General features: G+C 38.5%; 1 protein-coding gene across 12 annotated transcripts in view; it reads right to left on the minus strand.

The window, feature by feature from the left end:
• The window catches only part of ANKRD28 (ankyrin repeat domain 28), a 184,858-nt gene that overhangs the window by 95,868 nt on the left and 66,165 nt on the right, over window positions 1-22,825 (minus strand). For 4 of the 12 annotated variants that reach the window (XM_008266039.5, XM_008266040.5, XM_008266038.5 and 1 more), the window contains one exon: window positions 14,824-14,907. In XM_008266039.5, coding sequence (XP_008264261.3) covers window positions 14,824-14,907 — 84 coding nt within the window. Of the gene's footprint in view, window positions 1-5,016; window positions 5,033-14,823; window positions 14,908-15,971; window positions 17,723-22,825 lie in introns of those variants that run through there. The other 8 variants (XM_008266036.5, XM_089332273.1, XM_051818483.3 and 5 more) reach the window with 7 other exon arrangements.

The following is a 22,825-nucleotide window of genomic DNA, read 5'->3' on the forward strand; positions in this document are numbered from 1 at the left end:
AAAAAAAAAAAAAAAAAAAAGGCTAAGTTTGTGAGACCTACTGCACACCAGGATGATATAGTCAATAAAAACATACTATGCATTCCGAAATAGCTAAAAATGTAAATTTCAAAGATTTCACCACAAGAAAATGAATGAGCAAGACATTAATTTGATTTAATCAATCTACATTGTATGCATGGATGGTTACGTATAATCTCTCAATTCAAATTAAGTTTATAATAATTTTTAAAAGACTGAGGAAATAGATATTAAATCATCTGTCTGCAGAATTTTAAATTATCAAATGCAACAGACTTGTTTGTATTTCAAAAACACTATTAAACTATTACAGAAAATTGCCATTTCACAAAATATGTAAGATCTAAGTCTGAAACCATTCAGTAGTTCGTTCTCAATAGTTACAGAAAGAAAGAGACCTTCCCCCTGCTGGTTCACACCCCAAATGGCTGCAATAGCTGAGGCTAGGCCAGGCCTAAGTCAGGAAACTGGAACTTCATCTAGTCTCTCAAGCATGTGGGCCATATTCTGCTGCTTTCCCAGGAACATTTGCAGGGAGCTGGACAGGAAGTGAAGCTGCCAAGCCTCAAACCCATGCTATTATGGGCTCTAAAATGCTGAATTATTTTACAGATTCAATGGAATTTCAATAAAAATGACAATGGCATTCCTAACAGAAATAGAAAAAGTAATCCTAAAGTTCCCATGGAATCACAAATGATACTGATATCTAAAGTAATCTTGAGCAAAAAGATCAAAGCTGGAAGAATCACAGTACCTGATCTTAAGACACAGCTCAGAGCCACAATAAACAAGACACCACGGTAGTGGCGTAACAACACACAGATCAATGGGACAGAATGGAGAACACAGAGATAAATCCACTCATACAGAGCTGGCTGACTTCTGGCAAAGGCATCAAAAACAATGAATGGAGAAAGGACATCCTCCTTAATAAATGCTGAGGGAAAAACTGGTTATTCACATGCAGATGAATGAAACCATATCCTAATTTCTTATCATGTACAAAAATCAACTCCACATGGATCAAAAACCTAAATGTCAGACCTGAAACTGAGAAACAATTAGATGAAAATATAGTGGAAACATGTTAAGATATTACTATATGCAATGATTTTTCAAAGAAAGGACCATCAGTGCATAAACAAAAGCAAAAATGAATGCATGGAATTTTATCAAACCAGAACTTCATACAACAAAGAAATCAATCAATAGTGAAGAAATGGCCCATACAATTGGAGAAAATTTTCATAAATTACTGTGACAAAGATTATCCAGAATATATAAGCAGCTCAAAAACTTACCAACAAAATAATCTGATTAAAAATGCAGGCAAATGATCTGAATAGACAAAAAGAATATACGAATGGCCAACAAGTATTATGAAACATGGTCAACATCACTAATCATCAGGGAAATGGAAATTAAAAGCATAGTAACATACCATCTCAACTCAGCCACAATGAGTGTTCTGCCCCCCAAAAGGCAAAAAATAGCAAATGCTGTCAGTTTGTAGAGAAAAATTTATTGTATACACTGTTAATGGGAATGCAAGTTAGTATAGTCACTGTGGAAAAAAGTATGGAGATTTCTCAAAAATCTAAAAACTATAATAACAATCCTGCTATCTTACTTCTGGTATATGTACCACAAGGAAAAAACAGCTTATCAAAGAGATACCTGCACCCCATTTACTGTAGTACTCCTCACAATAGCCAAGATTTGCAATCAACTTAAGTGTACACCAATGGATAGATGGACAAAGAACATGTGGTATAAATATCCAACAGAATACTGTTCAGTATTAAAAAGGATAAAATTCTATCATTTGTGGGAAAACAGATGCAACTGGAGAATATTATGTTAAGTGATACAAGCCAGTCACAAGAAGACAAATATTATATATTCCCACTTATATGTAGAAGCTGAAACAGTTCATCTCAAAGAATGATAGAGTACAATAGTGATTACTACAGCCAGAAAGGGTAGGAGGGGAAGGGAGGACCATTGAAAGAGGTTGGATAATGGATATCAAAATACAGTTAAATAGTGTTCTACAGCAGCTGAGTGACAATGGTTTAAAGTAACTTATTAAATATTTTATGAAGAACGAAGAAAGGAGTTTAGAGGCTCTAAACATAAAGAAATGATACACAAATAAAGCGACAAAAATGCTGGGGCTGGAACTGTGGCACAGTAGGTAAAGCTACCACCTACAACGCCAGCATCCCATATAGCACCGGTTCACATCCTGACTGCTCCACTTCTGATCCAGCTCCCTCTAATGGCCTGGGAAAAGCAGCGGAAGATGGCCCAAGTGTTTAGGCCCTTGCTATCCACGTGGGAAACCTGCATGAAGCACTTGGCTCCAGCCTGGCCCAACCCTGACTGTTCTGGCCATCTGGGGCAAGAACCAGTGATGAAAGATTGATCTATCTCTCCCTCTAACTCTTTCAAATGAATCTTTAAAAAAAAAAAAAAAAAAAAAGAGGGAGACCGAGAGACAGAAATGCTATTTATCTTGATCTGATCACCACACAGAGTATATACTAAATTATCACACTGTACCCTAAGTTTATATAATTATGTGTCAGTTACAAAGTAAACTGAAGTGTGTGGGGGGAAGCATTACAGCACAGTGGTTTAAGCTGCCTCCTGGGACACCAGCACCCTATATGAGTGTTAATTTGGGAAAGCAAGAGAAGATGGTCCAGGTACTTGAGCCCCTTCCATCCACATGGGAGACTGGGATGGAGTTCCAGGCTCCTGGCTTTGACCTGGCACAGCCCAGGCTGCTATGGTCACTTGGGGAATGAACCAGTACAGGGAAAATAATTTCTATCTCTTATCTCTCCCACTCTCTATAACTCTGCCTTTCAAATAAATAATTTTTTAGAAAGTTTTAATTAAGAAAGGAAAGAATAATTAGGGAGTAGGCATTTGGCCTAGTGACTAAGATGCCTGGAGTGCATCCTCAGAGTGACTGGGTTCGATTCCTGGCTCCAGCTGCTGACTCCAGCTTCCTGTCCAGGCAACACTTTGGGAGGCAACAATGATGGCTCAAACAATTGGGCTCCTGCCACCGATGTGGGAAATCTGGACTGAGTTCCTGGCTTTAGCTCTGCCCCAGCTTTAGCCCTTAGAAACATTTAGTGAGTGACTCAGTGATAGGAGCACTGTCCATCTGTTTCTCCCTCCCCCTCTACGTCTCAAGCAAATAAAAAAGAAAAGAAAAAATTTAATTTAACTTAAAATAAAAGAAAGAAAACAATTTAGCTGTTTCAAGTAATGTTTCCCAAATTTTTTTTGACCAAGTATCATTTGGTGGAAGAACACCTATAATAACTCAAGGAACTTAGTATCTGAGGAACGCATTTTATGAATAACAACATAACAAATATCTCACTGCCCAGGATATTAGTAATCTAGAGTTAATCAGCTGAAAATGCTCACCCATCTATCTAAACTTAAAGTTGGGCAATTTAAAGTAATAAATGCTTACTTAGAAAATATCAACATGTATCACTGAATTTTATTTATGTAAATGATACCACCCCCAATGGTTGACTTTTTGAAAATAAAATTCTCTAAACCACAAAAGAAAGAATATAACACAAAATAGGAACAAAAAAAATAGCAATAGATACAAAACAGTTACAAAAATGCTAAGTAGGAGCCTAAGCCTGGTGCACCAGAATGTCTTATGGGTGCGGTTCAAGTCCCAGCTGCTTCTCTTCCGATCCAGCTCTCTGCTATGGCCTGGGAAAGCAGTTGAAGAAGGCCCAAGTGCTTGGACCCCTGCGCCTGCGTAGGAGACCTGGAGGAAGCTCCTGGCTCCTGGTTTTGGATTGGCTCAGCTCCAGCCGTTGCAGCCATTTGGGGAGTGAACCAGCGGATGGAAGACCTCTCTCTCTTTCCTCTGTCTGTAACTCTACTTCTCAAATAAATAAATAAAATCTTAAAAAAATGCTAAGTAGCAATCCGACTATATTAGTTATCACTTTGTCAGGGTCTAAAAACACCAGTTTTAAAAAAAGATCAAAAAGACTGGGTAAGAAAGACACTAGATAGTGTCTGTAAAAAAAAAGAAAAAAACTAAAGAAAAAAGAAAACATTAAAGTAAATGACAGGAGAGAATTCTGGGAAGAATTTGAAAATAATTAGACTTGCGGAATCTGTCCAATTTAACTCTTCTGGAACTCTGTAGCTTATTGAAAGCTTGCAACTTCCAAGGGAAAGCTTAAGCAGGAAAACGGTAATTTACTTTGGTCAACTGAGGTTAACTTCAGTCAATCTCAGCTCTTCATACAATTAACAGCTACCCGCTCTCCATCCCTCAGTACAGGGTAGGCAGTTGTACACATATCACACAAATTCCACGCGTGTTCCAGAACAGCCTAGACATAGCTTTTTGGAACCTGCATGGGTAAAAAGGATACTATCTTCCAAATATCCAGGATTTCCGCAATTCTGATGATTGTTTCAAATTACAAAGGTACAAACAGAGCATTGGCAGCAATTATTGCTGAAACTCCCTCCACTGCTACAAAGCCCTTTTGTGACTTCCAGTGTCCTTTTTGACCTCCTTTCATTTTTCTTTCTCCCTTCTGGGAACCAGACAACATTAAAGACTAAAATATTCAAAAGCAATCACAAATTCAAGGGAAATTATAAAGTCACCACACATGTTCAGGGAAAGGTGCAAACTCAGAAAGAGTTAGCAAAGTCCAAGTTTACCCTTAAGACTGCTCCTGAGCAAAGTGGCCACCTAACAAAAACAAAATCAAAACCAGAAAACTGCAAAGGATGCAAAGCTGTGGATGAGGGAGAACCTAATTTCCAGAATTAATCCATTATTAGCCTTAACTGCCCAAACAATTTATACCACTACCAACAACAAAAAAATCACACGTCATACAAAGAAACTAGTCCATAGACTACTTTTTAAAAGCAAGCATTTGGTCTAGTAGTTTAGATGCAGCTTACGACACTCACCTCCCATACTAGAGTGTCCGAGTTTCAGTCCTGACTCTGCTCCCAATTCTGGCTTCTTGTCAGCGTGCACCCTGGTAGGCAGCAGATGAAAGGCAGCTCACGCAGCTGGATCCCTGCTACCTCTGTGGGAAACTTACACTGAGTTCTGGCTTCTGGCTTTGGCCTGGCCTAGCCCTGGTTGTGGTGCACATTTAGAATTACAGTAAAACAGAGATCTCTCTCTCTCTCTCTCTCTCTCTCTCTCTCTGCCTCTCAAATAAATAATTTTAAATCAGTCTGTAAAATCATGCACAAAGAGTAAAGTTATAAATCATCCATGTAATACTACCACCTTATCTGACTGCCCATTATTGACCTTCACTGAAATCTCATGTATGTGGTTCCAGGTTACTGTCTAGTGTCTTGACTTCTACTTGGGGAATCCTGTCAGCATTTTTCTCAGGGCAGGTACTCCTAGCTCACTAGGAGCTCCTATGTTCTTCCTGCCCTTCTCTCATTTCCTCTTGGAACTTCCACTTGATAATGTCCCACTGATACATTAAGGTATTTTTTTAATATTTATTTTATTTATTTGAAAAAGTTACAGAGAGAGAGGTCTTCTATCCGCTGGTTCACTCCCCAGATGGCCGCAATGGCTGGAGCTGCGCCAATCCGAAGCCCAGAGCCAGGAGCTTCTTTTGGGTCTCCAACGTGGGTGCAGGGGCCCAGGGACTTGGGCCATCTTCCACTGCTTTCCCAGGCCACAGAAGAGAACTGGATTGAAAGAGGAGCAGCCGGGACTAGAACTGGTGCCCACATGGGATACTGGCACTTCAGGCCAGGGCTTTAACCCGCTGTGCCACAGCACTAGCCCCAATTTTTTCTTTTCTTCAATCCTCTTTCTGTCCTGAAATTCTAGTTTCCTTTGTCTTATCTTTAGGGTCATTTTTCCTATCTGCCTTTGAATTTCTCTAGTTAATTCTTCATATCAGTTATTCAAATTTCCAGCTTTAGAATATTTTTTCTCTCTAGATTTTCTTTTCTGTCTTTATATTTTCATTTTTTTCCCCAAATGCTATTTTCTTGACTTTCTCCATATCTTTTAGATTTAATCCATCTTTGTCTAGTAGATGTGTCATCAGGTCTTTTTCAGTGGAAAGTTTCTGTATTTTTTTTCTCTCCAACTACTTGGTTACCTATCATCTGCTGCCTACCAGGTACACACAAACAAGAAGCTAGAATTGGGAGCAGAGCCAGGATGCAACCCCCAGCACTCTCATGGGAAGTGTGTGCCCCAAGCAGCATCTCAACTACTAGGCCATGGGAAAGCAGAAGATGGCCCAAGCCCCGGGCCCCTGCACCCACATGGGAGACCCGGAAGAAGCTCCTGGCTCCGGGCTTCAGATTGGCACAGCTCCAGCCATTGCGGCCATCTGGGGAGTGAACCAGCAGATGGAAGACCTCTCTCTCTCTCTCTCTCTCTCTCTCTCTCTCTCTCTCTCTCACAGAGAGAGAAGGAGAAGAAGAGGGAGAGGGGGAGAAACTCTACTCAGACTTTCAAGTAAATAAATAAATCTTTAAAAAAAAAAAAACTACTAGGCCAAATATCTGCTATAAGAGACCAACATATTTTTTAAAAAAGCAGTTAGTCTAACGACTAGTATTATTGTAACTTTAGTTTACAACTTCACATTTTCTTTTCTATACAGGGTAAGGGGTAGCGTATTTAAAAATTTGAGTTTTTTTTTTTTATAAATCATGTATAAAGATTTAATTTCATGACAAAAAAAAAAAAACAAAGGAATGGGAACAGAGATGTAAAGAAGCAAGTCTGTATGTTATTATAGTTGGCCTATATCCAAATTAAGAGTCAAACTTTAGGATATTAAATGTAATCCCCATGGTAACTACAAAAAGAATAAGGATTATGGGTATACAAAAGAGGAAATGAGAAAGGAATTTAAAATGTTTCACTACCAAAATAAATCAACTCAACACAAAGAAGACAATAATTCAAGAAATGAGAGAAAAAACATATGGAACACAAACTGGATAATGATAGAAGTCTCTCCGTATCAGCCTTGAAAAAGAAAATTCTGACATATGTTACAGCAAGCATAAACTTGAGTACATTATGCTATGTGAAATAAGCCAGTCAAACAGGCAAACAGTATGATTCCATTTATATCCAGTACTTAAAGTAGTCAGAATCACACAGAGCAGAACGGCAATTACTGGGAGCTGGGGGGAGAGAGGAATAGGGAGTTACTATTCAGTGGGCACAGAGTTTCCGTTCTGCAAGATGAAAGGCATTCTGACACCCCTGCGTGGTGATGGCTGTATAACCCTATGAACACACATACCACACCGCTGCACTGCATACTTAACAATGTTGACGATTACTGTCTGTCTTCAAGATTTTATACAAAGCAACATAAAGTGAAATGGTCTTCTCAATGGTGCTCAAACAAGCGGATATCCATATGCAAAATAAGTAAATCTAGATATAGACCTTACACCTTTCACAAAATTTAACCCAAAATGATCAGTCTTAAATGTAAAACACAAAACTATAAAACTCCGCCCATAAAACAGCATAGAGGAAATCTATTCAACATTAGTTTGCACAATGACGTTTTAATACACCAAAGGCATAATCCAAGAAAGAAACAAACAGTAAACTGGACTTCATTAATATTAAAAAGTTCTGGTTTGCAAAAGATACCACCTGAGAATGAAAAGACAAACCACAGACTGGGAGAAAATACTTGCAAAAATTTTATAAAGATAAAGGACTGTTAAAGCTCAACAGTAAGAACGTGAAGAGTCCCTGCTTGCTTTAAAAAATGGACGGGGCCAGTGCTGTGACGTATTAGGCTAAGCCTCTGCCTGCAGCGCTAGCATCCCATATGGGCATCAGTTCCAGCCCTGTTTGCTCCTCTTCTGATCCAGCTTTCTGCTTATGGCTTAGGAAAGCAGTGGAAGATGACCCAAGTGCTTGGGCTCCTGCACCAGAAAGAAGCTCCTGGCTTCAGATGGTACAGCTGTGGCCATTAGGGGAGTAGACCTGTGGATGGAATACCTCTCTCTCTGTTTCTCCTTCTCTGTAATTCTATTCTACTTCTCAAATAAATAAATAAATAAATCTTAAAAAAAAAAAAAAAGACTAAATAGGGGCCAGCATCACGGTGTAGCAGGCTAAGTTGCTGCCTGTGACACAGTATCTCATATGGGCACTGATTTGAGTCCCAGCTGCTCGACTTTTGTTCCAGCTCCCTGCTAATGTGCCTGGGAAAGCAAAAGCAGACGGCACAAGTCCTTGGCCCCCGCATCCATGTGGGAGACCCAAATGAAGCTCCTGGCTTCGCCCTGGGGCAGACCTGACTATTGTGGCCATTTGGAGAATGAACTAGCAGATGGAAAATCTCTCTCTCTGTAATCGGTAACTCTGACTTTCAAATAAAACAAATGAATCTTAAAAAAAAAGGGCTAAATGCTGCCAAGGCAAGTAGAGAAATAAGGGGTCTGTTCATACCTGGGGAGAACACAAATTGGCAGTTACTTTGGCAGTTTCTTATAAAACAAAACACACTCCCTACCATATGATCCAGCAACTGCATTCCTTGCTTTAATCCAAAAGAGCTGAAAACTTATGTCGCCATAAAACCCTGCATATGGGTGTTTACAGTACTTTATTCATAACTGCCAAATATGAGGAGGCAACCAAAATGTCCTTCAGTAGGTGCATGGATAAATAAACAGTGGTGTATCTAGATAAGAGTATTATTCAGTCCTAAAAAGAAATGAGCTATCAAGTCATTGTAAGAAACTTAGCTATGCATGACAAAATCTACACAGGCTACATACTCTATGATTCCTACTATATGACACTATGCAAAAGCAGAACTATCGAGACAGTAAAAATATCAGTGGCTATCAGGGCCAAGGCAGGAGGGAGAAATAAGTAAGTGAAAATCAGAGGATTTTTAAAGAGAAACTACTCTTTATGAAATTATAAAGGGGGATAACGTCGTTGCACATTGGAACAAATCCACCCACCGTACAACACCAAGAGTGAACCCTAATGAAAACTATGTTCTTTGAGCAATAATGATGTATCGATCAGTGTAGGTTCCTCAATTGTATTCCCACTCTGATGGTGAATAATAACAGAGTAGGCTGTACACAAGTTTCAGCACATGGGAAATCTCTGTACCCTGCTCTCAATTTTGCCAGGAACTTAAAACTCCTCTAAAAAATAAATTCTATTAAAAAGGAAACTGTAAGACAAAATCATACACATTATATAATTCCATCTACATAAAATTCTAGAAACAAAGAATAGATACTTGATCTCTACAGAAAATGCCATTATTTACCTACCACTAATTTATATGTGTGTGTATATCACTACTATAACTGATTTAAACACAGAATCAAAGGAACATGTAGTCTGAGAAGCTGATAATACATTTAATAATTTACAATACACTCTAAAAATCTGCTTGTCCACTGAAGCAGAATCACATTTATGATTAACAATCAAGGTTAATAGCTGTAATAAAAGGGAACTGGTCAAATAAATTACAGTACAACTACATAATGAAATATTATGCAGCTGTAAAGAATGAGAAACTGTCAACAGACTAATGTGGACTGACTCCCAAAATATTTTGAGGATGAAAAAAGGAAAATTCAGAACACACATATAACATATTAAATAAATATATCTATATGAGTGGATTACAAAAGCATGTTTTCAGGGCCGGTGCTGTGGCATAGCAGGTAAAGCCACTGCCCGCAGTGCCAGCATCCCATATGGGCGCCGGTTCTAGTCCCGGCTGCTCCACTTCCCATTCAGCTCTCTGCTATGGCCTGGGAAAGCAGTGGAAGATGGCCCAAGTCCTTGGGCCCCTGCACCCGCGTGGGAGACCTGGAAGAAGCTCCTGGCTTTGGAATGGCGCAGCTCTGGCTGTTGCGGCCAATTGGGGAGTGAACCAGTGGACTGAAGACCTCTCTCTCTCTGCCTTTCCTTCTCTCTGTAAATCTGACTTTCAAATAAATAAGTGAATCTTTTAAAAAGTCTTCATCAGTGGCCCAGGAGTGCAGTGGAGGATGGCCCAAGTACTTGGGCCCTGCACCCGCATGGGAGACCAGGAAAAGCACCTGGCTCCCGGCTTCGGATCAGCGCAGTGCACCGGCTGCAGCATGCTGGCCGCAGCGGCCATTGGAGAGTGAACCAACGGTAAAGGAAGACCTTTCTCTGTCTCTCTCTCTCTCACTGTCCACTCTGCCTGTCAAAAATAAAAAATAAAGTAAAAGTCTTCATCAATTTCTAGCTACAAAAACTGCTGGTTCTAATAGACAATACCTGCTTTCTTTCAAAACTATTCTAACAGTCATTTAGTCACAATGGCAAAAGATATGTATGACCTTGGGGACAAACTAAAATAAACACCAATGAGGAAAATTTTAAATTTTGCATTTGAAATCGAAAACCACCGCTTCATTTGAGGAGAGGTGTCATTTTTGTAATGAGCTGCTAGTGTGGAATACTCTCCTGGGTGGAAGCTAAATTGGTTCTCCCACCATACCCACCTCCCTCCACTCCTTATCCCACACAAATCAATTTGAAGTTGGGTGGATACACTTGAGCTGGGGATGAACAGCTGTGGCTCCACCATTAATTACTGTGAGCAGCTACAAGAGAAGAGCACATATAAACACAGTGTTAGGCCAGAAAGCACACATAACCTCAAATAATGGATGAAGAGGCATTAAAAACTCGGAAACATCAATAGCTAGATAAACTGACGGCCAGCAGAAATGACATGTGGCCACAAGGAAAGATTTGTTGAACATTAACAGCATGTCTGGCTAATTTCTAGAAAAAGACTTAAAGATATTTTGAAGGATGGGTGTGGGTGGCATTCAGGAAAATTTACGGAAACTTAGGGTTTACTACTTTATTTTTTTTTTTTTTTTTAAAGATTTATTTGAAAGACAGAGTTACAGAGAGTAGTAGAGACAGAGAGAAAGGCCTTCCATCTGCTGGTTCACTCCCCAGATGGCTACAACAGCCGGAGCTGTGCCCATATGAAGCCAGGAACCAGGAGCTTCTTCTGGGTTTCCCAAATGGGTGCAAGGACTCGGGCCATCTTCCACTGCTTTCCCAGGCCATAGCAGAGAGCTACATTGGAAGAAGAGCAGCCGGGACTAGAACCAGCGCCCACACGGGATTCCAGCGCTTCAGGCCAGGGTTTTAACCCATTGCGCCTCAGTGCCAGCCCCTTCTACTTTACCACTAGCATGGGAAGGCAGTGGAGGACAGCCTAAATGCTTGAGACCCAGAAGAAGCTCCTGGTTCTGGATTAGCCCAGCTTCAGCCGTTGCGGCCACTTGGGGAATGAACCAGCAGATAGAAGACCTTCCTCTCTGTCTTTCCCTCTCTGTAACTCTATGTCTCAAATACATAAATAAAATCGTTTAAAAAATTAACTTTCCTATAAAAAAGTTAAGAGTGTTCCTCTGTGATAATGTTATTGATACTTTAGGTTAAATTATTTGGAGGCACAGGAGTTTAGTGTTGTAGTTAAGACACTGGTTACAACACTCCATACTATATCAGAGTGCCTAAGTTCAAGTCCTGGCTCTGACTACCAATTCCAGCTTCCCGCTAATGTGTACCCTGGGAGGCAGTGGTGATGGCTCCAGTGGTTGGGCCCCTGTCACCCACATGGAGTTCCAGCTTCTGGCTTTGACCTGGCCAGCCCCAACTGTTGCACACAATTGGGGAGTAAACCAGGAGATGGAATCTCTGTGTGGGTCTATTTTTCTGCCTTTAAATAAAAAAAATTTTTTCATTTTTTGGGTTCCACAATATGGCCATTAAGTTTTAGTAAGTCCTAAGGAAAGGTATTTCTTTATTATTTTGGCCACAGAAATACAGAAACATAAGTGAAGGTTTCTGTGCTAAAGCAGAAGGCCTGGCTTTGGCCTGATCCAATTGTGGTTATTGCAGGCATCTGGGTGTGAGCCAGCAGCAGATGCAAAGCTGTTTTTTTTTTTTTTTTTTAACTTTAAATAAAACAAATCTAAATTGGAAAAAATTAAAATTATACAATGACAAACACAATATAGTAGCAAACTGGAACTTAAACCTATTCTAAAATCTTAAAAAAAAACTTAAAATTTTCATGAAAGCTGTTTCACAGTATTTGTTAATCTTAAATACTCATTTAAATAAATTTATTAAAAAATCAGTCATGCTGACATAAAGCTGAAAAATATTTTACTGACATAAAGCTTATAAATATTTTATAGCCTGTCACAAAATAGTGGATTTTAACACCCTGTTTCTTAAAACCCTATGATTCCTAACCATAGCGAACAAAAACAAAGAAAGAAAAAATTATCATCTTAAATTAGAAGACCACCAAATATTTCATAAATCTTAATATTATAACAATACTTTTAACAACTAAGAGTCACAACCATAAAAGCATCTGTCAAAACCCATACAGCACTGAGGACAACTGTGACAGTTACCCTCAGGAAATTTGATGAGTGAACTGATACTCAAAATATTGACCCTGAATAATTTTCTAAATTTTAGTACAATTTGGATATAACAGAAAAGCAATAAAATTTGTAGTGATGAAGAAATTAGTCATGGAAAGTAGGATTATAGTGCAAATTTTTCACCAAGATTTGTTGGTACTATTAAAATAAAACAAACAAAAACCTCCTAAAAGTTAAACAGAACAGAAAACCTATTTCCTTCCCTTTCATAAATCTATATACACCTAGAGCTATTTTTTGTTCTAGGAAAAGTAGACTCTCAGGGCACCCTAATTAGGTAAAGTGACCAAACGTTCCACTTAAAATAAATAAATTCTGAATCAGCTGCATGTTTCTAACTAAATATAAGTGTGAAGGCAATTCACTTAGAGAAAGTTTAAGGAAAAAAAAAAAGATAGCATTTTGATCAATATCCAATATTAGAATTAATCAGTTCAGTCAGTGACTCAAATTTATTCAGATAACCCAAGTTTTTAAGATGAATTTAATGTTTTTCATATCTATCAAACATCAAGTGGTCACAGCAGTGCTACATGAAAAGGAAGGAGGAAAGATGGGGGTGAAGATGAGCTTTCAAGGAGTGCATTCTCAGAACTACTCATTTATGTCATCTGTTTCTCAGAACTACAATCACATTTATGTCATCTGTTTGGAGTTGCTACAGTAACTTCATGAATCATATTTTTCACCCCTCTATAACTCAGAGGTATGTTTGTTTCCAATGAAAATATAAGCATTAATGAATTAGATCTTGGTAGAATAAATTATGGGGCTAGCCTTGTGGCACAGCAGGTAAAGCCACTGCCTGTGATGCTGGCATCCCATATGGGTGCCTGTTTGAGTCCTGGCTGCTCCACTTCTGATCCAGTTCCCTGCTAATGTGCCAGGGAAAGCAGCACAGGATGGCCCAAGGCCTTGGGTCCCTGAACTCACAGAAGCTCCTGGCTCCTGGCTTCCAACTGGCCTACCTCCGGCCATTGCAGCCATTTGGAGAGTGAATCCATGGATGGAAGATATCTCTCCCCCACCCCCAACTGCCTTTCAAATATATAAATCAATCTTAAAAGAGCCATAAAAAGAAATTACGTATGTTCAGTCATAATGTAATAAATTAAAGAACTACTGGCTGCTGGAGAAACATAAAAAGAGAAAAGTATTCATATTACTACTTTTTCTAAAATTGGACTGCAGGTAAATCCTGAATATTCAATCTACTATATCTTGAAGTTTGGAAAATTTTCAAACAAAGTGTCTGTTATTGAAAGCCAATCAAAATATAATCAGGAATCTTTGATATGCACTTACTATGATTGTTTTTTTTTTTTAACTTATTTTATGTTTTTTTTTTTTGTTTGTTTGTTTGTTTGTTTTTTACAGGCAGAGCGGATAGTGAGAGAGAGACAGAGAGAAAGGTCTTCCTTTTTGCCATTGGTTCACCCTCCAATGGCTGCCACGGCTGGCGCGCTGCGGCTGGCGCACCGTGCTGATCTGATGGCAGGAGCCAGGTGCTTCTCCTGGTCTCCCATGGGGTGCAGGGCCCAAGCACTTGGGCCATCCTCCACTGCCTTCCTGGGCCACAGAAGAGAGCTGGCTTGGAAGAGGGGCAACCGGGACAGAATCCGGCGCCCTGACCGGGACTAAAACCCGGTGTGCCGGCGCCACTAGGTGGAGGATTAGCCTATTGAGCCGCGGCGCCGGCCAACTATGATTGTTTATAGAAAGCAAATATGATCTTATAAAATCAAGTTAGGTATATTATAAACTTTAAAAAGTATCTTTGATTTCAAGTTCACAAAAAAGAACCCTCATCTGAAAATCACACTGAAATATTTCACAGCAAATGTTATGGTTTCTGCAGCTTACTTTCAAATGGGTTCAAGGAGAAAACATATATGTGCATATAATCTGTGTAAATATAAGAGGAAAAGCAAATGTGGCAAAGTGTTATTAAAGCCACAACTAAGTGAAAAGCATATGGGTGGTTCACAGTACTTTTTTCAACCTTCCAGGATTTGAATAATTTCAAAATAAAAAAGCTGGGAGAACGTGGCTTCTAGTACTCTTGCACTTTTAGTGATTATCCTGAATATGAGGCCAGTATTTTCCATTTTGCCTCAAGACCCTTCTGCACTCATTTAAAATAGTGGTTACGGAACTGTGTTATGCCTTTGAAAGAGAAATCACAATTCTAGGAAAGAGTTTTTAAAGTAGGTTTAAAGGTTGCCATCAATGAATTAATTGTTTTACCTGAAAGTTAACATCTTCTTTCTTAAATATTAGTGCTCGAACTTCATCAGGATCTCCATTAAATATAGCTTGCACCAGTGATGGCTAAAATATGAGAATAATAAAAACATTAGTCACACATCATGGATGATTCTGAAGATATTTCTGTATAACTTTAAATCTTGAACTTTTCTTCCCTGTAATATCAATTACCTCTTCACACTAACCAGAAGTTTTATGTAACTAAATCATACCAAAGTACAGGATTCGGCTTTGGAAATAAAGAGTGCTGAATTTTTTTTAAAAACAGAAATTTACTTTGACAAATTAGGCAATAACAATCATTTTATTTAAGTGGAAACTTTTCATTTATAAATATAAAAAGACCAACTCTTCTAAATATAAACCTGACATCTCAACATCTACTTGTGGAGCAAATCTTGTTAAACAAGCAATTCCCAGGCCACACTGAGGCCCGTGAAGAAGTCTATTTGAGGCATCAACATAACCTGCAGGGGCTAGCATTACATGTATAAAGATACAGATCCAAAGAGCAGACCTGATGGCTGATGACAATTACTACTACTCAAAGACCAAAAAATACCACACACTGGAGTAACACGGAAAGACAAACACATGCATGTTTAAACATTATAGCTTCCTAATCAATAATACTGCCTCTCTAATAAGGGATCACATTACACTAGTCAAATAAGGAGCCATTGACAATAGCATTACAAATAAAGTTATGGATGAGTCTGATTTTTATTTCATATGTCTTGCAGATAAATACATAAAATCCATTACGAAAAGGTCACGCCTTGGCACTGCCAGTAGTCAACCTTTGCTAAAATATGCAGAGTTCTTGATTCTTGTCACATCAGTTTCTAAAGCCACAAAATGAAAACAGAAACGTGGTTTCCATAACTACTAGATTATTTTTAAAACATCTTTTGAACAGCCTGAAATATTATTTAACCATTTAAGAAAGCAGAAAATCAGAAATGTGTGCATTTTATATGCAAAAATAATACTGTATCATAGTGCTACACATATTTCATTAATTTGGTTTTTTAATAAAGTTAGTGGGAACTTTTGTTTACTCTTTAAAAATAAAATTTACACTAGCCCAGGAGAATATAGTAAGCATATAAACTGTCGTATCTTACCAATATATTCCCAGGTGGAGGATGTAGACATTTACTTTCCTGTGGCAATTTAGAAATGAATGGAGGAGATTCATCTTCTACCTCCTCCAAAACAACAATACACACTCGACTCATTCGCTCTTTTAAAACTCTAAATTCCAAGCTATTTGATCAAAGTCCCAGCTGGAGGAGCACAAGCAATTTTTCCTTCTCTTCTGTACAACACTTACAAACATTCTCTGAACAGCGCAGCTGGTTTTCTGAAGTTAGGAAGTACTATCAGAAAAACTGAAGTTTAAAATTATGACTACATGAGCCCGTAAATTCCTAAAAATAACAAAATTCTATTCTTTTTCTACTAGGTTACCTCACTCATTAAAAGATCAATATGTCAATAACTAAAACTGAGTCCAGTACAGGCTCACTTAAAAATATTTCCCCCCTACCAAAACAGTCATATTGCTCTGTCTCTGAGATTACTTGCACAGAATGACCATTGTTTTGGTGACACAACAGCCCAAGATGCAGAATGAAATGAGAGACAACTGCCGTTACAGAGGCGATCACAGCAGACCCACTCTAGCCTGCAAGGTCATTTAGTTAACAGGAGCTGGACTGCTTACAAGTGAAAATGAAAAATCAAATCTCACTATTCTGTTTCCACTTTTAAATGGTCTTCATTTCTTCAGCTTCACTGGCTTAACACTATCCAGAAAACAAAATACAAAAAGCCAAACAAACCAAAAAACCAGACCTAGAGTTCAGCACAAATTCCAAAAATGAAGCTCAGAGGTTGACAATTCTTTCAGTATTTGGGAAAAGAAAAAACAACAACAACAACAACCACTCTGCATTAATAGCAAAGCTGCAGTACATTTACATGTGATGAGTCAGACCACAAGAGACAATAGGACCCTTGGTACTAGAATACTGCCTGATTAATCCAGATTTCCCATACAACAGAAGAAACACAGAGAGCTTTATTCCCATCGGCAGCATAAGAAAATCAGAGCATTTATTCCTTCTCCATCAGGCAGCTGTCTGTGGCTGCTCCAGCAAAAGGGCACCGGCACCAGACAAAAATGGTGTTGGAGGAGAATCCCAGCAGAACACGCAGGCTGCGAAGGAATTAGAGGGCATCCGAGCTTCAGGCTTTTCTTGACAAACCAAAACCACCACGTAGTTTATCATTCTAGTGCTTCCTCTGATCTCCACAGGAGCACAGCTTCCATTAAATAGTCTTCATTCAGAGGAAAAAACAGCAGACTGTGCATCTTCCTGGAGCCAACTACTTTATTCAATCATCCGCCTCTGTGCCAGTACAGTTTCTTTCCACCGCGAAAACTGCTAGTTATTTTTTCAGTAGATTTCAGATGCCTTCGTGTTCCTCAGATGATCTTGCAAAAACGCCACTGACATCCCCACCGAGTAGGTCCTGAAAAAATATCTGTTGAACCTCAGGATGGACCCCACGGAAGCATTCCAACTGAGCAACAGTCTGAAGAGCAAAGACTGCAGTCCCGCAGGACGAAATGCCTAGTAATGCTCACATGTTACACTTACCAGAGATCTGAGCTACTGCTCAGGATGTAACTTCCTCTAGCAGGAGAAAAAAATAGTACATTTGGACAGCCTTCACAATTAGAAGTTCATGCCAGTTCTGTGACTAATCCAGATCAAGCTGAAAAATTCTATAACTGAAAAATGAGTGCGCTTTTAACATTTTCCACTAAAAGCCACAAGGAAATCTGGTGCACTGCCTCTGCTGACTAACACTGGTTTTAGCAAGTAAACAATTCCAAACAGCTTAACTGCTTTCACATGTACAATACGGCAAATGTTTAACCCTATAATGACAACTACAATAAGAATACAACTGCAGTGAACTCCTAAGAAATATTCTATAAGACTAAACAAAATCAATAAACAAAAGCTAAGGCTTTATTTTTTAACTATTTTAAACCTATATTTAATCTGTCTGATATATATTCTTTTACAGAATGCAATGAGTTTTAAAGCAAAAGAAACTTAAGATTTCCCAAGGATTTCTAAATTGCTGAATTTACACAATAATTGATTAATTAATTGTTAAATAGCTACATAAAACAACTCTTTAAAGTCCAAACTATCTGTATGTCAAAAGAGTACACAGTAACGCAAAGAAAACCTCTAGGGCCCTGTAAAATAATTTTCCCAATGCTACAACCAAGTACCAAAAACAACCATTTTGTAACTGACCCCCCACCTTTCTCTGTTTTACTCAATGACAGGGATATTTCCCAACAGAAAAATTTTTTTTTTCAATTTGTTTTCTTCCACCAACTAGTATATCTATTAAACACATTGGTTTTGAATATTTATGATATGCTAGGGCTGTACACTCATTTAATTCTCTCAATAACCTTTCTATATCTAGTTCCACATTATAAAGGAAAAAGCAGACTCAGAAGGTAAATATTTTGTCCAAAGTCATAAAAATTAGCAAAGTTGTGCCTAATTCCAAACACATGCCCTTTCTAAGCTATTCAGCTATCATATGAACACACACACACTTGTTCACTCACTCTCACCTTTCCTCCAACCCTTTCCTCTTTATTCCTCAAGGTATTTTAACCCATGGTACTGGCTTGTAAAAGTGACATAAAATAAATCTGAGTGTAAGTAATAAATGAATATGCTATTAATTGCAATATTCCAGAGCATGCTATTTTTAAGTGGATATTTCAGAGCTAATCTTACCTCACGTGTTTAAACCAGTTATCAAACCATGAAAAGGAAAAAAAAAACCATGATACAGATAATATAAGAATTACAAAATTTAAGAAAAGAAACCGGCCGGCGCCGCGGCTCACTAGGCTAATCCTCCACCTAGTGGCGCCAGATTCTGTCCTGGTTGCCCCTCTTCCAGGCCAGCTCTCTGCTGTGGCCCGGGAAGGCAGTGGAGGATGGCCCAAGTGCTTGGGCCCTGCACCCCATGGGAAACCAGGAGAAGCACCTGGCTCCTGCCATCAGATCAGCGCGGTGCGCCAGCCACAGCGCGCCAGCCACAGTGCGCCAGCCACAGCACGCCAGCCGTGGCGACCATTGGAAGGTGAACCAATGGCAAAAGGAAGACCTTTCTCTCTGTCTCTCTCACTATCCACTCTGCCTGTCAAAAACAAAACAAAACAAAACAAAAAAAACCTTTGAATGCTATACAATATCAATCTTTGAAGGATATACCCTAACCCATCTGTGCCAAGATATTGAAATATGCTAAGAATTCACTATTTGTATTTTAAAATGAGACACTTTTCAGTCAAGTTAAAGATATGTAAATGCTTTAAGACACATGTTATCCATCTCCACATGCCTAAATTAAACCTTTTAGTAACAACATCTTATATATCCATTTTGAGTTTTTTCCACCGAAAGCAAAACTTTTTTATACACGCCATTTTAACTTGTTCCAAAGTATCTAGTGCATAAATTAACCTACTTAGACTTAAGCAGGTACATCCTGTTTCTTGTTCTAGATCAACTTCCTTACTTAGGTCTTTCCCAACCAGAAAGCAAGCTCCTTGAGGGCAGGGACTGTGTTATATATCATACATATTGTTTCCTTCCACTTTCCTCCACCTGTGAACAATTTCATTGAAATGAGTTCCATTATTTAACAATGGTAGAATTATTAAAAAACAAAAACTGAGGATGATATCATATACTTAAATCAGAAAACATTGGAGATAGGTGCATCAACAATGTGTTTTGAACCTCTAATACACGAGCAATAAAAATTCAAAAGTTGATAGGATATAAAACAATGATTCAGGATGATGGCTTCAGCTAAGAGCTCAGGGACAGTCTACTTGAAGTTCACTGATTCCTCCACTACTAGCTGTGTCCTGGGCCTAAACTTCTTTACACCAGAGATTTCTATTGAGGATAATACTGTAACAGCACAATGGCTTAAGAATATAGGCTTTATAGTCAAAATGCCTGGAGCGCTAGTCCAGGATACCCACTAACTGACCTTACCTTGTGACCTTGAACTAAGTTACTTAACCTCCCTATTTGATTCAACATCTATTAGATGACACAAAGAGAATCTACTACAAAATGTTGTGAAGTTTTATTAATACTATTATTATGAATACCTGAATGAAGCCTCATGTGAAGCCAGTGAGTTGATAAAAGGCTGTTGACCCCCAAAACAGAACTCCTTCCCCCCAAAACACTCACACCCTCACACACACAACCAAAACCAGTGAGGTAATCTAGACTAGTATCTGGAGACACTCCTTTCAAGTGCTAAATCCTCACACTTTTTAGAGTCCTCTTTCCCTCTTCATTGACTGCTACAAGCTTGTCTTGGACTCTTCACTTACTGTTACCGGAGAGTCGGGCAGCAAATGTAGGCAATAAAAAAAACATAAGGTTTTTCCTTTCTTTCCAATTCAGTGTATTTTATGGTTTTGAGAAAGAAAAAGGGTAGAAAGTACTGGCCCATAAGGTAAAAGAAAGCTATCATAAAGATAGATGAAAAATAACTGATATACTATACTTCAAATATTCTTATTATTTAAATTAGCAGTATCAGAGTACTATTTTGTATCTTAACTACTACTGGGAAAGAAAGGCCTCTACCCTCAAGGAACTCATACCTTAAAGGAACGATAGGTAACTAAATATATTTTAGAAATTAGAAAAGGAGGAAGCACTTCTGATGAAAAATTACTGACAAAGATTGCGCAAACTGTAAGTTCAACGTTTTTCCCCCAGTTAGAGAAACAGCAAAGGGATGTGGTTTTTTTCTTTAGGTACTAATTTTTTAGGCCAAGTTAGATTAAGTTTCTAGTAAGTTAACAAAATCAACCCAGAAAGTTTCATAATCCTTCCATTCTTTATATAAAATGTATCCTTATCAAAGAGCTTAGAGCCACTATTCACAGAATCACATAACAGCAAAGATGGTTTAAACTTTCATCTTCCTGAAAACTAAAAGTTCTAAATTATTTCAAGTTCCTATAAATAATTTTGTTATACCAGAATTTCTTTTTCTGATTCAAATGGTTCCTTCTTTCTCCACTAAGATGCAATGTAAAGCTAAACTTATCTTTTATATATCTGGGAACTCCATATTGCTGACTTACAGAATAAAATACTTCACTCACAGTTATATTAAGTGGCTACTCTGTGCTAAGTACCAAGCTAGTATCTTAGTATTCAAAATCAAAAATGCTTGTGGTAAAAGATTGGTAAGGAAGTAGGTTCAAACCATGTTTCAGAAAACATTTCTGACAGATCAAGAATCCTGAACAAGCTTCTTCAACTAAGACTTACCTGAAAAGAGGTAAAACAAAAGTGTGAAGGGGAGTTAGGAAATAGCTGTTTTCTAGCCTAAGGTCAGAATCTATGTGATTAATAAGAGCCAATGCAAAAAATCCATTATACATTTTTTAAATGAACTCAAAATCCTAATAATCAGATATAATTCTCCATATATATTTATGATTCAGACCACTTAAAAAAATGTGTATCCACTCATACTTCCAAAATGGTTAATAACCAATGTCATTCGAAAATCTCAAGTGGTTTCACACTACTAGTATTTGTAATAGTTAACCCTTCCTTTATTAATTTTGCTATACATTGCATATTATTAACATCTATTAATATCACATGTGTTCTTGCAATGAACCTATATTTTACACTGAATTCTTCCCATCTTTCAGGGAACTATAATAACCAGCTTTTAGGTAGTTACAGAGCCTCTCAAATAAAGACTACATTTCTTAGCTTCCCTTGTCACTAGGATCCAAATGACAAACCTCTGACCAGCATTTTAAGCAGAGCTGTGTGGCTTCCAGAAAACTTTCTTAAAGGATAACTAGCATCTTCAGTCTGCTTACTAAGACACAGGTGACTGGCCATCTTCAACCAAACAAGAAGCAGAACCCAAGCTAGTGAAGCTAGAAGGCTAGAAGTCCTTGATGACTTTGTGGGGAGAACTGCCATAAAAGCCCTGGACTGCTCACTGTCCAACTTTTTATTATTATTATTTGAAAGGCACAGCTACAGAGAGGGAGAGAGGGAGAGTGAGGGGGCAGGGGGAGAGAAGCGGTCTTCCATCTGCTGGTTCACTCCCCAGATAGCTTCAACAGTAGAAGCTGAGCTAACCTGAAGCCAGGAGTCAGGAGCTGCTTCCAGGCCTCCTATGCGGGTGCAGGAGTCCAAGGACTTGGGCCATCTTCTACTGCTTTCCCAGGCCATAGCAGAGAGCTGGATCAGAAGTGGAGCAGCTGGAACTCAAATTGGTGCTCATATGGGATGCTGGCACTGCAAGACGTGGCTTTACCCGCTATGCCACAGCACTGGCCCTTCACTGTTCAACTTTTATGTTAGAAATAAAATGTTCTGTCATATCTAATTTACTGTGATTTTGCATTTATGGTACCTGCAGCTGACCTTAACTCTAAAGGATAATCTTATTCTTCCTATAATTATCTGAGTGAGCACATACCTTCCAACCCAGCCACACCATGTAGCTACTTAAATCTTCAATAATGAAATGGGTTAGAAACACTAGCTGCAACAAATGTGACAGAAACAGTAAATGACTAGCAGTCAGTTTGAGAAACAATTCATGACATTATCTTGAGTAAGGAGGGAAGAAGACATGGTTGTCACAGCATTCTCACAGAATCTCCAGTCACTTTTGGTAGGTACTAATATTTAATCTACGTATGGGGAACAGAGGCTCACTCAGTAACACCCTCATTCATCCATCATCCACCTGGTATTTGTTCATTGTACACTATGGGCTAGCTGATGAAACAGAATTATGAATAAATAATTAATCCTTTTTCTAATGGTGGTTACATACAAACTGTGAT

This window comes from Oryctolagus cuniculus, chromosome 4, assembly GCF_051225735.1.
Source record: "Oryctolagus cuniculus isolate XC-2025 breed Fujian yellow rabbit chromosome 4, ASM5122573v1, whole genome shotgun sequence".
Classification (NCBI taxonomy): Eukaryota; Metazoa; Chordata; class Mammalia; order Lagomorpha; family Leporidae; genus Oryctolagus; species Oryctolagus cuniculus.